This window comes from Pelecanus crispus, chromosome 8 (assembly GCF_030463565.1).
Source record: "Pelecanus crispus isolate bPelCri1 chromosome 8, bPelCri1.pri, whole genome shotgun sequence".
Lineage (NCBI taxonomy): Eukaryota > Metazoa > Chordata > Aves > Pelecaniformes > Pelecanidae > Pelecanus > Pelecanus crispus.
The window spans coordinates 28,485,658-28,498,380 of NC_134650.1; the positions used below are offsets into that span (position 1 = coordinate 28,485,658).

Sequence of the window (12,723 nt, forward strand, 5' to 3'; positions counted from 1 at the left end):
TCGGGCTAGACATCTGATTTGTGTTTGCAGATTGGAAATGAAAAAAAAAAAACCACCAACCCCACCCCAACCCCAAACCCACCCCCTACAAGCAATCATCGAACGGCGGTAATATGAAACTGAAATGCAGGTAATCTCTATGCTTGCAAATGTATTGCTGCTGCCAAGTGCCAGGTTAGCATTTAAAACCATGTTCAATTTTCCATATAGGAAGCGTATACTTTAATCACCAGTTATCAGACCTTCTTTAGACTTCTATGGCAGCATTATTTAAAAAAATAAATTAATACAGCTGTGGCCATCTGACTCATATGTATATTGATTATACTTCCCTAAACTATTAGCAAGTGGCCATGCTTTACTTGTGGCTCTTGCAGCTTTTCCTGCGAGTTGATGTCTCTGTCAGCACAGAAACAACTCAGCAATTTCACTGTGTTAAGCAATGGAAATAGTTTCTAAAAGCAACTAATATTTGTGATATAGGGGAAAAAAACCTGAATTTCTTTGTACCATGCATTCATTTTAATTTCTGAACAAGTGTAAACAAACTGCCAGGGTACTCATAAATGCTAAACACTTCTGCTTATATTGTGAAAAGCTTAAGTACAGTATTTAGTAGTATTTTATTTATTTCTACATCGGTTTTGTGGGTGTGGAGGGAAGAAGGATGAAAAAAAGGTAGGTTCTAACATGAACATGACACTGCTTGAAACATTAGATTTCTCACTCCTCTAGTACAGAAGTAGAAAATGCTATTTTTCCTGTCGCATTCTGCTTCATAAAGCCTTGCTCTTCTCCCCTCAGCATGTCCTTGATAGAACCAATCTCTTCCTTCCTTTCTAAATAAAGTTAAGTTGATTGATAAACAAGTGTTTCTAAGAAGAGAGCTTTGTTTAATTAGGGTGGCCATTTAACCGAAAGCCCAACTCTATTATCAGTTTCTCTCATTCTCTTCTTAGTATGCTGTGTCTTTAAATGCATTTCGTACTACTGACTGGAGGTCACAACAGCACAAGTCCATTTATGCAAGGAACTGGGACTGACATGGGTATCTGACAGATGGCCTACGCTTAGTCTTTACATTACTGCTGATGCAATTAAGTAATTACTATGGATGATTAAAAACAAACCCAAAAAACACCGCAACAGTTAAGGCTATTGTACAAAAGAGATACCAGTAAGATTCCCATCATCAATACCAAACACCATTTCAGGCCAGGCCTTCTGTTCTTCCAGTCTTATAACATGACATGTTCTTTAAATTGCTTTGCATCTATGCTTCAAGTAGCCTGACGTTTAGGATCTGACATCTCTTTCTTTTCACTTGGGTGGACAAGTTTTGTAAATTAACACTGTCCAAGTACTTAAAGTAGAGAACTTCAAAGCCTGGCCTTTAGCACTATGTTAAACAAGTGAATTTCTCAAAAAGGTAGGAAGAGTGGTAAGGAGAAAGCAAAGAGCTACTGTGAGCAGAGGTGCTGAATGATGACAGCATATCTACAGAATATCTGTGAAGAGACTAAGACAATGCCAAAATGCATGTGATATATTTTCAAAAAACTAGCCTGCCATTCAAAACTGGGACAAGTCCAAGAAACAAGACTCCAAACCACATTTACATCACTTAGATATATTATTATGACTTTCACTGAAACATACCACCAAGAGAATCAGAAAAGGCTTCAAATTAATTCCTTATATATAAGGTATTAACGTGTAGGAGTTAATACTCAAGCCCTGTTTTATGACAAAAATCAAAGTCTATGGGCAAATTAGACTAAAGTACTTGAACTGTATAACTACAAACTTACAGCTGACATCATTAGTTTTAAACAAGTCATTGCTTTGGACACAAAAATACAAACCCATTTTGATGATACAAATTTAATTCTGTGAAGAGGAGTGTGTTCTGAACAAAACAACCCTCCCATACCCACTTTGTACTTTAATGTAGATTGTATCCCAGTATTAAAGTATTATATCCACTTACCATCATCTAGCGTGATGTCTTGTAGTCCTATGGTTTGAAAATTCAATTCTCGATCTTCAGGTTCTGGTTTAATGTTAATAGCTGCCCCATCTGGTGAAAATGGAGATGAATCGCATACGGTATGGTGTACTAGGGATGACGCTGCATTAAGGCCTCCCAGTGCTGGACTATGCGCTTGAGGGGAGTGCTGTCCCGAGTGACTTACAGTGGTTGGTGGGGGAGATGAGGCAGGTCCTGAGCTAGGAGATTGGTAAGGCAGAGGTTGTAGCTGGGGTGAAGAAGGTCCAGACAGCGGTGAATGGACCAAAGGGTGGGAAGCTGTTGGGGATGGGGATGATGCGGATGCTGGATTTGTAGAGTGGTATGGGACTTGTTGCAGCTGGGGAGAAGACTGCCCAAGGGACCGACTCATTGCAGAAGGGATGGAGCCCTGCCCAGCGCTCGGGCAGTGGTACCCCATTGATGGTAGGTGAGAAGACGACTGTCCTGAATGAGCTGGGTGTGCTAGTGGGTGCCCTGCTGTACTTGATGTTGACACAGAACCTGGATTTGAAGAATGAAACTGCATTGGTGGTAGAGCTTGGCAGCTAAGATTTATCAAATGAGGTACAGCAGTGTCTTGCTGAAAGGAAATAGTATCAAATCCTTGGCTGGAGGCAGAGTTCATAGGAAGACCAGACTGTCCATTGTATACATCGTTAGACTGCATAGGCTGGTAAGAAGGCCTCACAGGAGGTGCTGATGTTACCTGAAAAGACTGAACCACAGCAGGAGGCAAAACATGACACTCTTCACTCGGACTAAGGTTTCTGCCTTGCATATGTGGCAGGTGGGATACTGCTGAGGTCACCATTGCTGTGTATGGTGGTTGAACTGGACATACAAGGCTCCTGGGTGATGTAGACAGTAAATTGTCATGTGGATGCCCTTGCTCTGGTGAAGGCAATTGAGTTCGGATAGAGTGCAGGCCCTGGACATTGCTTGTATGAGGCAGGGCCAAAGATGGAACAGCAGACAAATCCATCTCATCTCTGTGCTCTTGTTTCATTATAACTAGAAAAAGTAAAACACTGTATTAAAATTCCAACCCATTTGTATCTTGTGATAAATACACACTAATTGCTGTTTAACAGCCACAACAGTTTTGTTAATGTCCTTGCTCTAATTTCCCTTCTTTTGCTCTGCTGTGGTTTTTTTTTTTTTTTTTTTTTTTAAATACTTTATGCCTGGTATATTAACCCTCAAAAGCCAGAACTCTCCTAGCATTTACTCAAAGCCAGTTATCTTCCCTTCTAAAATATCCTCCTATGCAACATATGTTTTCAAAGGCGTTTGCAACGCAGCCAGAGAAAGTCCAGAAAGTCCAGCACATCTAAAGGATGCAGCCCATCAGAGGCGGGGGGGGGGTGGGGTGGGGTGGGGGGTGGGCAGGGGGCGCGCTGCTGGGCTCCACTGAAAATAGGCAGACAAGAATTCAGTATCAGGCACTAGGAAAAGGTGAATGCAATTTTTAGCTGGCTTCAAACTTTCCTTAGCCTCTGATCAAGATGATAGCTGAACTTTGGCAACACCGTTAAACTAGTCTGAGTAGCGCATATTGTTTTAATTACAGCAGCTCTTTCAGCATATCTCCCAATTTCAGTGATGGCAACAATTGTTCGTATAATACAGAGTTACAAATTGACACACTTTCAGTTACAGGATTATTTTTTTAAGCTACTGGTAGGCTCATGAAAAGATACTGATTTTAAGTACAAATAGTAGAAAAATACTAACACTTTTAACTGCTCAATTACTACTTTATACAATACACTGTTAAAGAAACTGTTATATATATTTATAGATAAAATGGATTTTAAGACGTTTGTGCAATAACAGCTGCAGTTATAATTAACCTTCTTATTTAAGCAGTGTCATTACTTCATTCCACCATTTAAATAATTTAAATATGGATTTCTGAAACAAAAATATAGTTTAAGATGTGTCTTGTAACTATCTTAGGAGCTGACATTCTTAAGAATGGTTGAAAAATACCACATAAATCTCAGAACACTATAAATGGATACTTAGCGTACCAAATACTGAGGTAACATGGCTCAAATTGGGCAGGAAGGTATGAAGTAGGTAATTTTAGAGCACAAGTGAGCAAAACTTATTTTAAATAGTGTAAACTACTGGTAGTTGGCTTTGTCAGCATACACATTAGCTTTAAGGAAGTTTATATTAATATCCATATCGGACTTTAAAGACTCCTTCAGATACCTGACTTCAAGTCCTCCAAACAGTTCTAAAGGGTCTAGCGCCATCACTGGTACATTGTGAATTCTGACTACTCTAAATGGGTACAAATTTCTTAAAAGAAAAGAGAGTAAGTGGCAGGCAAAGGACTAGGCATTGCATATCTAGAAGTAACCAATTCCTCGTACCAAATGGAAGGGATTAACATGTTTTAACTACATGTACAGTTAACATGTACAGTTTTCGCTTCTGGCTAAGTTACAAACTATTTTCTCTCAACACGCTGCAATGTGTCCAGAAGGGAGAAAAATGGTTTTTATCTTCCTTGTATCTAAATCGGGGGGGTGGGGGGGGTGACATTTGTGGGCAGGGGGAAATGTGTAAAACCTGTTATTCTACGATCTCACTATCCTCACTAGAATTACTTAGAAGAGCAGCTTCTGAGAGTCACCATCATTATCAAAGAAAAGTAGAATGCAAATTATTCTGTAAAAATTGTAGTGAAGAAATACCTGCTGTAATCATAGCACTGTAGCTTATTACTCTAAATTTCAGCTTTTTAATTAGACAAGCTTAAGGAAATTGTTTTACAAACAATTCAAAGCTAGTCTTATCTACCTGTCAAAGGTAGACAAGACTGTCTGAATTACTTTCAAATGTCTACTTCAAAAACCAAAACGTTGCATTCTATTTTATTTTTGTATTTAATACCTGGTGTATAAGTAAAACGTTGAGACTGGCTTTTTTTCCTCTTGCCATTGCAGAGATAAAACTGCACCTGAACTGCAGCTGTAATGGTTTTGTTATGGTATGGAGGAACTTCAAGTATGATGTTTGCCTATATGAAAGTTGAAACAAAAGAGTTTTACATATCAAATGCAAATGAAACTGCTCTTAATTACAGAAAAACTAAAAAATTATTGCAAAACTAAAGCAAACTGATGTTTTGAAATTGGTAAAGTTTATGCATATTACATAGTAAAACAGAACTATAAGCAAACTTCTACTTGGAGACTTTTTTCTTTTAAACACAAGTGTTCTGAAGGCAATGCTTTTAATTAAATAGACATCTATTTCTAAAGGATGGTTTGTTTATCTGCCAGAGCATAAAAAAACTCTAGCAGCCAAAAACTGCATTTTGGGTCATTATGCTTTTAAGAAAAAATTTAATGCACTGGAGATTATTTGTCGTCTTAAAAAAATTATCTTCGGTTTTCTTTTTTCAATTTCTTTTTTCATTGCTTTCACAACAAGCATACTATTTCCAGTTTCTTCAAAGCATTGTCTTAATGGCTACTTTATAGTATTAAGCCAATTTAGAAGTCTCCAGTTGTCTGTCTGAATCAGCCAGTGATCTGCTTACTTTACTAAATGAAGTCTAAATTTCAGAACAACAGTGAAGATGTCTAGTTTCTCATTTTAAAACAGAAAGCTTTCTAAAGTAAGAAAAATTGTTTCTCACCCCTTGACACTTTTCCCTAATTATTTTCCCTTCTACTTCCCACTGTGGTCGTCCATCTGTTGAGAGAAATTTACAAATAATTCAAGTGTTTTAGAAAGTGCTTTTTGCTTAAAATACTTAATCTTAAAACCACTTAAATACTTAATACAAAACTGCATTTATTTTCAGTCATATATAGGCCATTCAACTGACATATATTGTAAACAAAGTATAAAGTACAGAGATGCTTTAGAAGTGTCAACACTACGTTGTCCATAAGTTGACCGTTGGGCAGGGTTCTGCATTTTAACAGAACCTGCTGATTCCATACAGTTAGATTTAATTCCAAAGCAGGCAGTGTGTACTATAAGTGTACAGAAGGATTTTTTTCCCCATTTTTCTAAAAACATTTTTGAAAGGTAGTTAAATTACTACTAACACTTGTGATTATTCAAACAAACATGCTGATGACTTAACCTGTAAGTCACCATGTGAGAGATAACATATGCCATATCTTCATGCACATACCCACAGGTTATACATTTAAAACAAACACCCTTCCTGGAACCGAAAGACCCTGTAAGTTCAAATACGGGGCAAGTTGTCTGTGTTGTCAGGGAAGTAAATCACCTTGGTGAACCTCTCTCTGCTCTGACCTAGCATAACCCATTATCCTTAATCTAACACTGGGTTCTCTCTGTTAAGTGGGTTTTTGTACAGGCTATCAGGGAACCTATTGCCTAGCAGCAGAACTTCTTTAAAAGGCATTCAAGTTGTGTGTCAAAACACATTCTTACATAAACCCCCCACTTAAGTTGTATTTGCTAATAAAAAAACCTCCAACTCTTACTTAAATATTTAACTAATATTGAAGTAATAAGATGTAGAAGAACTGGACTTGGTTGCAAACTTTTATTTTTAATGTTTTACTTTTGCTACTGTTTTCCCAAAAGTTCAAATCAGATATTCAAGTCACAGCATAAATTTAAGTTGTTCAAATTTTATGCTCTTTATATTAAAGGGACGATCAGGGAATAAAAGGAACTCTACGTATTAAGACAGCTAGTCCTAAATTTTCAACTATTTTTCATGCATTTTAGTCTAAGTAAGAAATATTAAGATCAAGATGTATATCCAGAAGAGCTACAGAACCAGGAAGGAATGCTGAGTAACTGAACATCTTTGAGTAATATGTAAGTATGTAGTTGAGCATGCGTATGCGCACCTGTGTATAAGACAAAACAAAACCAAAGAAAACTTGCAAAATGTTCATCATATCTGGTTGTAGTAAACTAAAAATGAAAAGTATTTCATAGGTTTTTCTGGGTGTTAAATTCTCTAGTTTATGGAGGTGCATCATCATGTAGTGATAGAAGAGAGGAAGAACATGGATTTAGGGGGGGGAAACGCTTTCAAACCTGTACTTATATTCATCCAAAATCTGCAAGTTTCTCGATAACTTTGAGTCTCTATTTCCTATATATTAAACTGAAAAATTTAATCTACTACCCTCTCAAAGAATATTTCATTTCATTTCATGAGATCAGTAGGAAGCAGGTAAATTTCTCTACAGATTTCACTGCATGAAACTGTGTGGAAATGAAACTGAAACTACTGAAAATTAAATGAAACTATTTCGCTGCATACACACTATGTCTGTAGTATACCTTACCTGAAATGCTTGCCTGCAATATTATTTTTAACTCTACTTTAGTAATATGCAAGTGTTAGCCTGCTGCATTTCTCACCCATGACTAAGTGTTGCCCAGAAGACTGAACTTGGATTCTAGAGAATGAGAATCATGTAATATAACTGACTATAACATTTCTGATTGCTTGGCAATTAAATGTTTGACCAGCTTGTCAAGCACACAAATGTTTAATACACATACAAAAGGTTGCTGCTGTTCGTACCACTGCTTATCGCCAGCATTTTGCCTACATGCACACTTGCCTGTTTACAGATGCAAATTAGGCATAGTCACAGCTGAAGCATACACTGCACACCAAATCTGAGCCAGAGACTTTTTTAAAGAAATGCATCCCTTAAGAATAACTTCTATAGAAAAACTTACACAACTATATGGAAAAAAAATCAGTTGTGTTTTCTAGCTAGTATTTATTTCATCAGCTTAGGAGTAAGTCAGTTCCTATGCAGATGTAATATGACGTCACTGCCAAATAGTACATTTCCATTAGATCCCATTTTCATTTTTTCATTTTTTTTATAAGAAGGAGAAAATACATGGTATGATCTGTCAACAGCATCTTTCAAATACACACAATTCAAAGTTAGTTAGCCTGTAATTGTCTTCCTGAATCAGAAGTACTATTTTCATTCATAATTGCCAACCACCGTATAGATCAAGGCCCAAACTGACATTTCAGATTACTACTTGTGACTTAAATATGGTTTTTAAAAAAAATTAAAAAAATTCCTAAAATCAAGCTCAGGTAGTGTTTTTGGTTTTGTTTTCAAGAACTAAAAAAAAAAAAAGTAGTAAGACCATATTTACCTTGTCCTTTTTCAAAAAATATAATTTTGGATTCTGGAAGAAAATTGGATCCTGTCACCACCATTTCATGGCCTCCATTTACTGAGCAGCTATTGATGCTGTACTTCTCAATCTGAGGAAGTTCTTGAGCAGATCGCTGAGCTTTAAAAAAAAAAAAAAATCAATGGAAAAATTATTACTCGCAATTTTAATCACAGTGACATTTCTTTTATGATCCTAACTTAAAGAATCAGGGGTGAAACTAAAATGACCATCTATTTACATGTATAAATTGTATTTGTGTATGATTTATCTTTTTTTTTTTAAATCATGTCAAAATTACATTAATTATAGGAAAGAAACACCAGGAAGCCATGAATCCCAACAGTCTCTACTGTTACAGCAAATTAAATTTTTCATTTAGGAATATTGGTTTAAAAATTACTTTAGTATTTTATAAACAAAATGAATTCTAGGGGAATTTCAGATTGTTTAAGGCCATGTTTTGATTCATTAGTGCCAGCATTTACCAAATGAACTCTCTAGAAGTTCAGCTGTTCATTAGATAATATTGTATAAAGACAAGTAATGGTATAGACTCTTGTAAATGAAGTGGTATTAGTTCTTCAAGAAATGAATATTTATTTTCACTGAGATATATCAGCTGCCTCTGCTCCTATACAGGAACTACTGAAGCTGCTAGCTATGTGACTGCAATATTAGGTTTAAAGCCTAAAACATTGTTTTTCCTCCAAACCTTCAGGCTGCCACTTGGCAAGTACCACCTTTCAATAAAGATATATTAATTTGTGGTAATTTAGCACTTTACACCATGCTTTTGTACATACACTTGTTATATACAATTCTGACAATAAATATTGTCAGAATGACAATACTACTGACACACGCAGAGAACTTAAGTATAAGTTATGTATAGGTAAAGCAATCTTACAGCATTCAACAGGTATGGAAGCAGTCTGCAGAGATAAGACTTTTCCACTAGGTTGTGGGATGTGAACACGAAACACAAGTCGCACTCTGGTATTCTTTCTTCCAATATCTGTCTCTCCTTTACGGAGCTCTATATCTGAATTGCGAAGTTTCAAAATACCAGCACAATCGATACTGGAGATAGGTGAGGACGGATGGATCAGAAGAGAAATGGAAGAAAATGAATCAAACTATTGCCAAAGTATACTCTGTAAGCCTTTCTTTTGTTAAAGAATGAAGAGCATTCTATTTTTCCCCCATGTCACGCTATTTTAGATGTTATTTTAAGTTGTCTGAGATTAAAAGATCTGTTAGTGTCAAAACAGCAGCAAGTACTCCATTGAAACATTTTGTCCTGTAAACGTCTAACTGCTGCTTTTTTGAACCTTTAAAAGATTTACCCTTCTAAGTAAGTTATTTAACATAGTAAACATCATTTACAAGGAGCAAGAAACCTAGACTTAGTTCTGCCTTAGGAAGGACTGGAGAATGACAGAAGTGTAGCCATCAAATCCCTGCTACCATTCCACATACTTATCAATTATTTGAGACACACGTACTTTAACCAAGTAACATGTATACATAAACTTCTGAGGAGTGTTATCTTGCACATCATTGTGGGTTCATAGCATTCAATGGAACTAGCATGAAGTCTGCCAAGTAGGAAGTTTAAGCTGACTTCAGAAATCTACATTATGTGCTACATAAACAAATAATTGCGCTTGACTCTGTTCACCAACCCTCCAGCAAGAACAGAGCATTTTAATTCTTGCTGTAACTAACCATTAAGCTATTATTTAGCACATTCTATCTGGCAAGACCTGAACAGTCAGAATAACACAACTGCTAAAAATAAAATTAAAAAAAAATTAAAAAAAAAACAAAACAAGGAAAAGGCCTACCAAGATACCAGAAGTTAAATCACCACATTCAATCCAGAAGCAAACAACTAAATCTATAACTATTTTCAAGAAAAAAAGTCTTATGTGTTTGTAAAATCAAACAAAACCTCTACCAGCCAGTAGCCCACATAGAATTCTACAAACGTGGAGTCACATATATGTATGGATTGTATGGGGAAGTATAATCCCAGAAGCACTCATCTATCTTCCCGTCAATCTTGTGAGCTTCCCTGTCTCTCTGCTCCTTTACTTCTGACTACCTAAACATTGACATGTTTAAAGAGATGTGTCTATCTTAATCATGAGCTATATTTGTGGAAAATACGATATTCTACAAGAATAAAAAAAGAAAAGAAAAAAAAAAGACACATAGCATCTAAGTTATGCTGTGATGTACCTGGCTGACATATTATTTTCAGGAAGAAGTGGTATTTCCAAAACTTTTGTGCTGGCAATTATTATCTCTTGACTAGCTGTTGCAACTGTTTTTCCAGTGATTCGGTGCACCTGGTAGAACGCATGAGGTCTTAAGTAGCGATCATCTGCTGTTCCGATGAACATTTGTAGGTTTACTGGCTTTTCGCTGTAGCCCAGGAGCTGATGAAAAAGTAGATGTAATAGTAAAATATTAGTTGACTTTTACTGCATTTGTGTATGCATAATATAAATATGCAACTAGTACAAAAACTTCAGAGTCGAAAAGTAGCATTTAATTACAAACTTCGTCAATCTTTTCAGAGATCAGAAAACTGAGTAGAGATATCTGTCTCCCAAAACAAGTATCAGCAACAACATTTACCAGAACAAATGGATATCAAAATATCTTTATTATTCTTGTATCACTCAAAGAGAAAAGAATCATTTTATCTACAGAATTTCTACACCAAGCTATGCTATGTTATAGGTGAGTTTCTGATACTGTTTTTAATCAAAGCCAAATTATCAATTTTACTAAGATACACCTAGTTTCTAGAAATCCTAAAATATTTTAAAGTTTAATTGTTCTACTATGGAATGCAATAGTGAGTTTTATTAAACTTAAGAGGTTTTGTGAATGCAAATGTATTGTTAGGGCAAAGAAGTTTAATTAATAGCTAGAAAATCAAGTATGGTTTATTTTTGGCAAAGAAAATGTTTTAAAAACCAAAATTTGATAAGTTAATCCATCCATCTTTCCTTTTCTTAAATATAAGACTAACCACCAATGCACAGTTATCATAAAACCACCTGTTGTTTGAGCTAACAGTAGTAATTCTAGGCACAAAACACATTGAAACATCAAGAAAAAAAATTTTAAAAACCCCATTAACTCTAAAAGAAAAAGCTAGGTTTATGATAGTACATTGGTAACATATTATCCAGAAGATTTAAGGAAACAAGTTTAACCAATAGTAACACGCAAGTTTCCTTTAGCCACTACATTTCTAAATCTGAAGCCTATAAAATATGTCTTACAAATCCATGAAGTTTACTTCACCTTCCTGCAATTGGCAGACTGATGCACATTGCAAGTTACATAATTTCTAAAAAGCAATGCAGCAAATTTACATTTCATCAACTTCGAAATAAACTTATGTTCAAACTGGAGGGAGGGCCAGACAGTCATTCCTTGAATGTGGTTTTGTCATGTCAATATTTTTGTCTCTAGGGAGAGTTATTTGGTCACACAACAATATTATCCAAGCTCTTTACAGAACTAGCACTTAAAAAACAAACAAAAGCATGTCAATTTAACCGACTTACAGGAATGATTTAACACCAGTAGTCAGCAGTACAAAACACCAAAGCACACACCCACACCCAGAAATCAGAAGCACCGCTGTAGATTCCTTGTATCTTGATGCACTACTTGATGCAGTGAGCTTTATGTACACCAAATGAAGGCCTATTTTCTATATTCAAGTTATGGCTATGACAGTACCTACCACTGTTGTCAGTTTTATTAGAGCTTTCTCAATCAAGAACAGAAATTTGGTTTCTGATGGAATTCTGGTACTTTAAAGAGCCATTCTCACAGCTTTCAGTCTTACATGCATGCTTTTGTCCAAGATGTAATACTCATTAATTAATCGATCTAGATACAACAGCATAGTCATATTTCCTTTCCATTAACTTTAGTTTGCATTTTTCCCATTTGCCCTATGAGGTTAAATGTGAAAAGCAGAACAGCCAAAATCTAGACCACCTAAGACAAATAAAACTGAGCTTACTCAGATAAACCCAAAACAACAACTGAGGCTTGTTCTTCACCTCTTCATATCCAGCACACACACAATCTAAAATAATTCCCGAGACATACTGCAGATAAAAATCTACAGACAAGATACAGCATGTAACTGTTATTGAGCAACAACATATCTTGAGCAGCTGACAAAAGCTCAATAGATTGAATACATTATTTGTTACAAACACAATTCTGAGACTGCTCTCAGAAAATGCCTTTTTTTTTTTTTTTTTTTTTTAAGTGAATTAAGAGGAAAGAAAGGAAACAGTTCAGAAGTATTGCTTCTATTGCTTTTCTGGGCTGGGAGATCTCTACATGATTACTACAGTAAGGAGACTGTGCTGCTTTTCATGGTTGTATACAAAGAATTCGGAATTCTGTTGTCCTCAAATCTCCTTGTACCTTTCTTGGGAGATGTACAAGATCTCCCAGCTGTTGTGCCT

The 12,723-nt window shown here is 35.8% G+C and overlaps 1 protein-coding gene across 4 annotated transcripts in view; it reads right to left on the reverse strand.

Moving 5' to 3' along the window:
- Nucleotides 1-12,723, reverse strand: part of NFATC3 (nuclear factor of activated T cells 3) — a 77,462-nt gene that overhangs the window by 20,557 nt on the left and 44,182 nt on the right. For 3 of the 4 annotated variants that reach the window (XR_012831242.1, XM_075714859.1, XM_075714858.1), the window contains exons 4-9: nt 10,454-10,653; nt 9,117-9,289; nt 8,186-8,326; nt 5,691-5,746; nt 4,940-5,066; nt 1,991-3,043 (exon numbers count right to left, since the gene is read on the reverse strand). Coding sequence is in view for 3 of the 4 variants with exons in the window: in XM_075714859.1 (XP_075570974.1) it covers nt 1,991-3,043; nt 4,940-5,066; nt 5,691-5,746; nt 8,186-8,326; nt 9,117-9,289; nt 10,454-10,653 (1,750 nt within the window). In the remaining variant the exon portion in view is untranslated. The remainder of the gene's footprint in view (nt 1-1,990; nt 3,044-4,939; nt 5,067-5,690; nt 5,747-8,185; nt 8,327-9,116; nt 9,290-10,453; nt 10,654-12,723) is intronic. The other variant, XM_075714860.1, reaches the window with a different exon arrangement.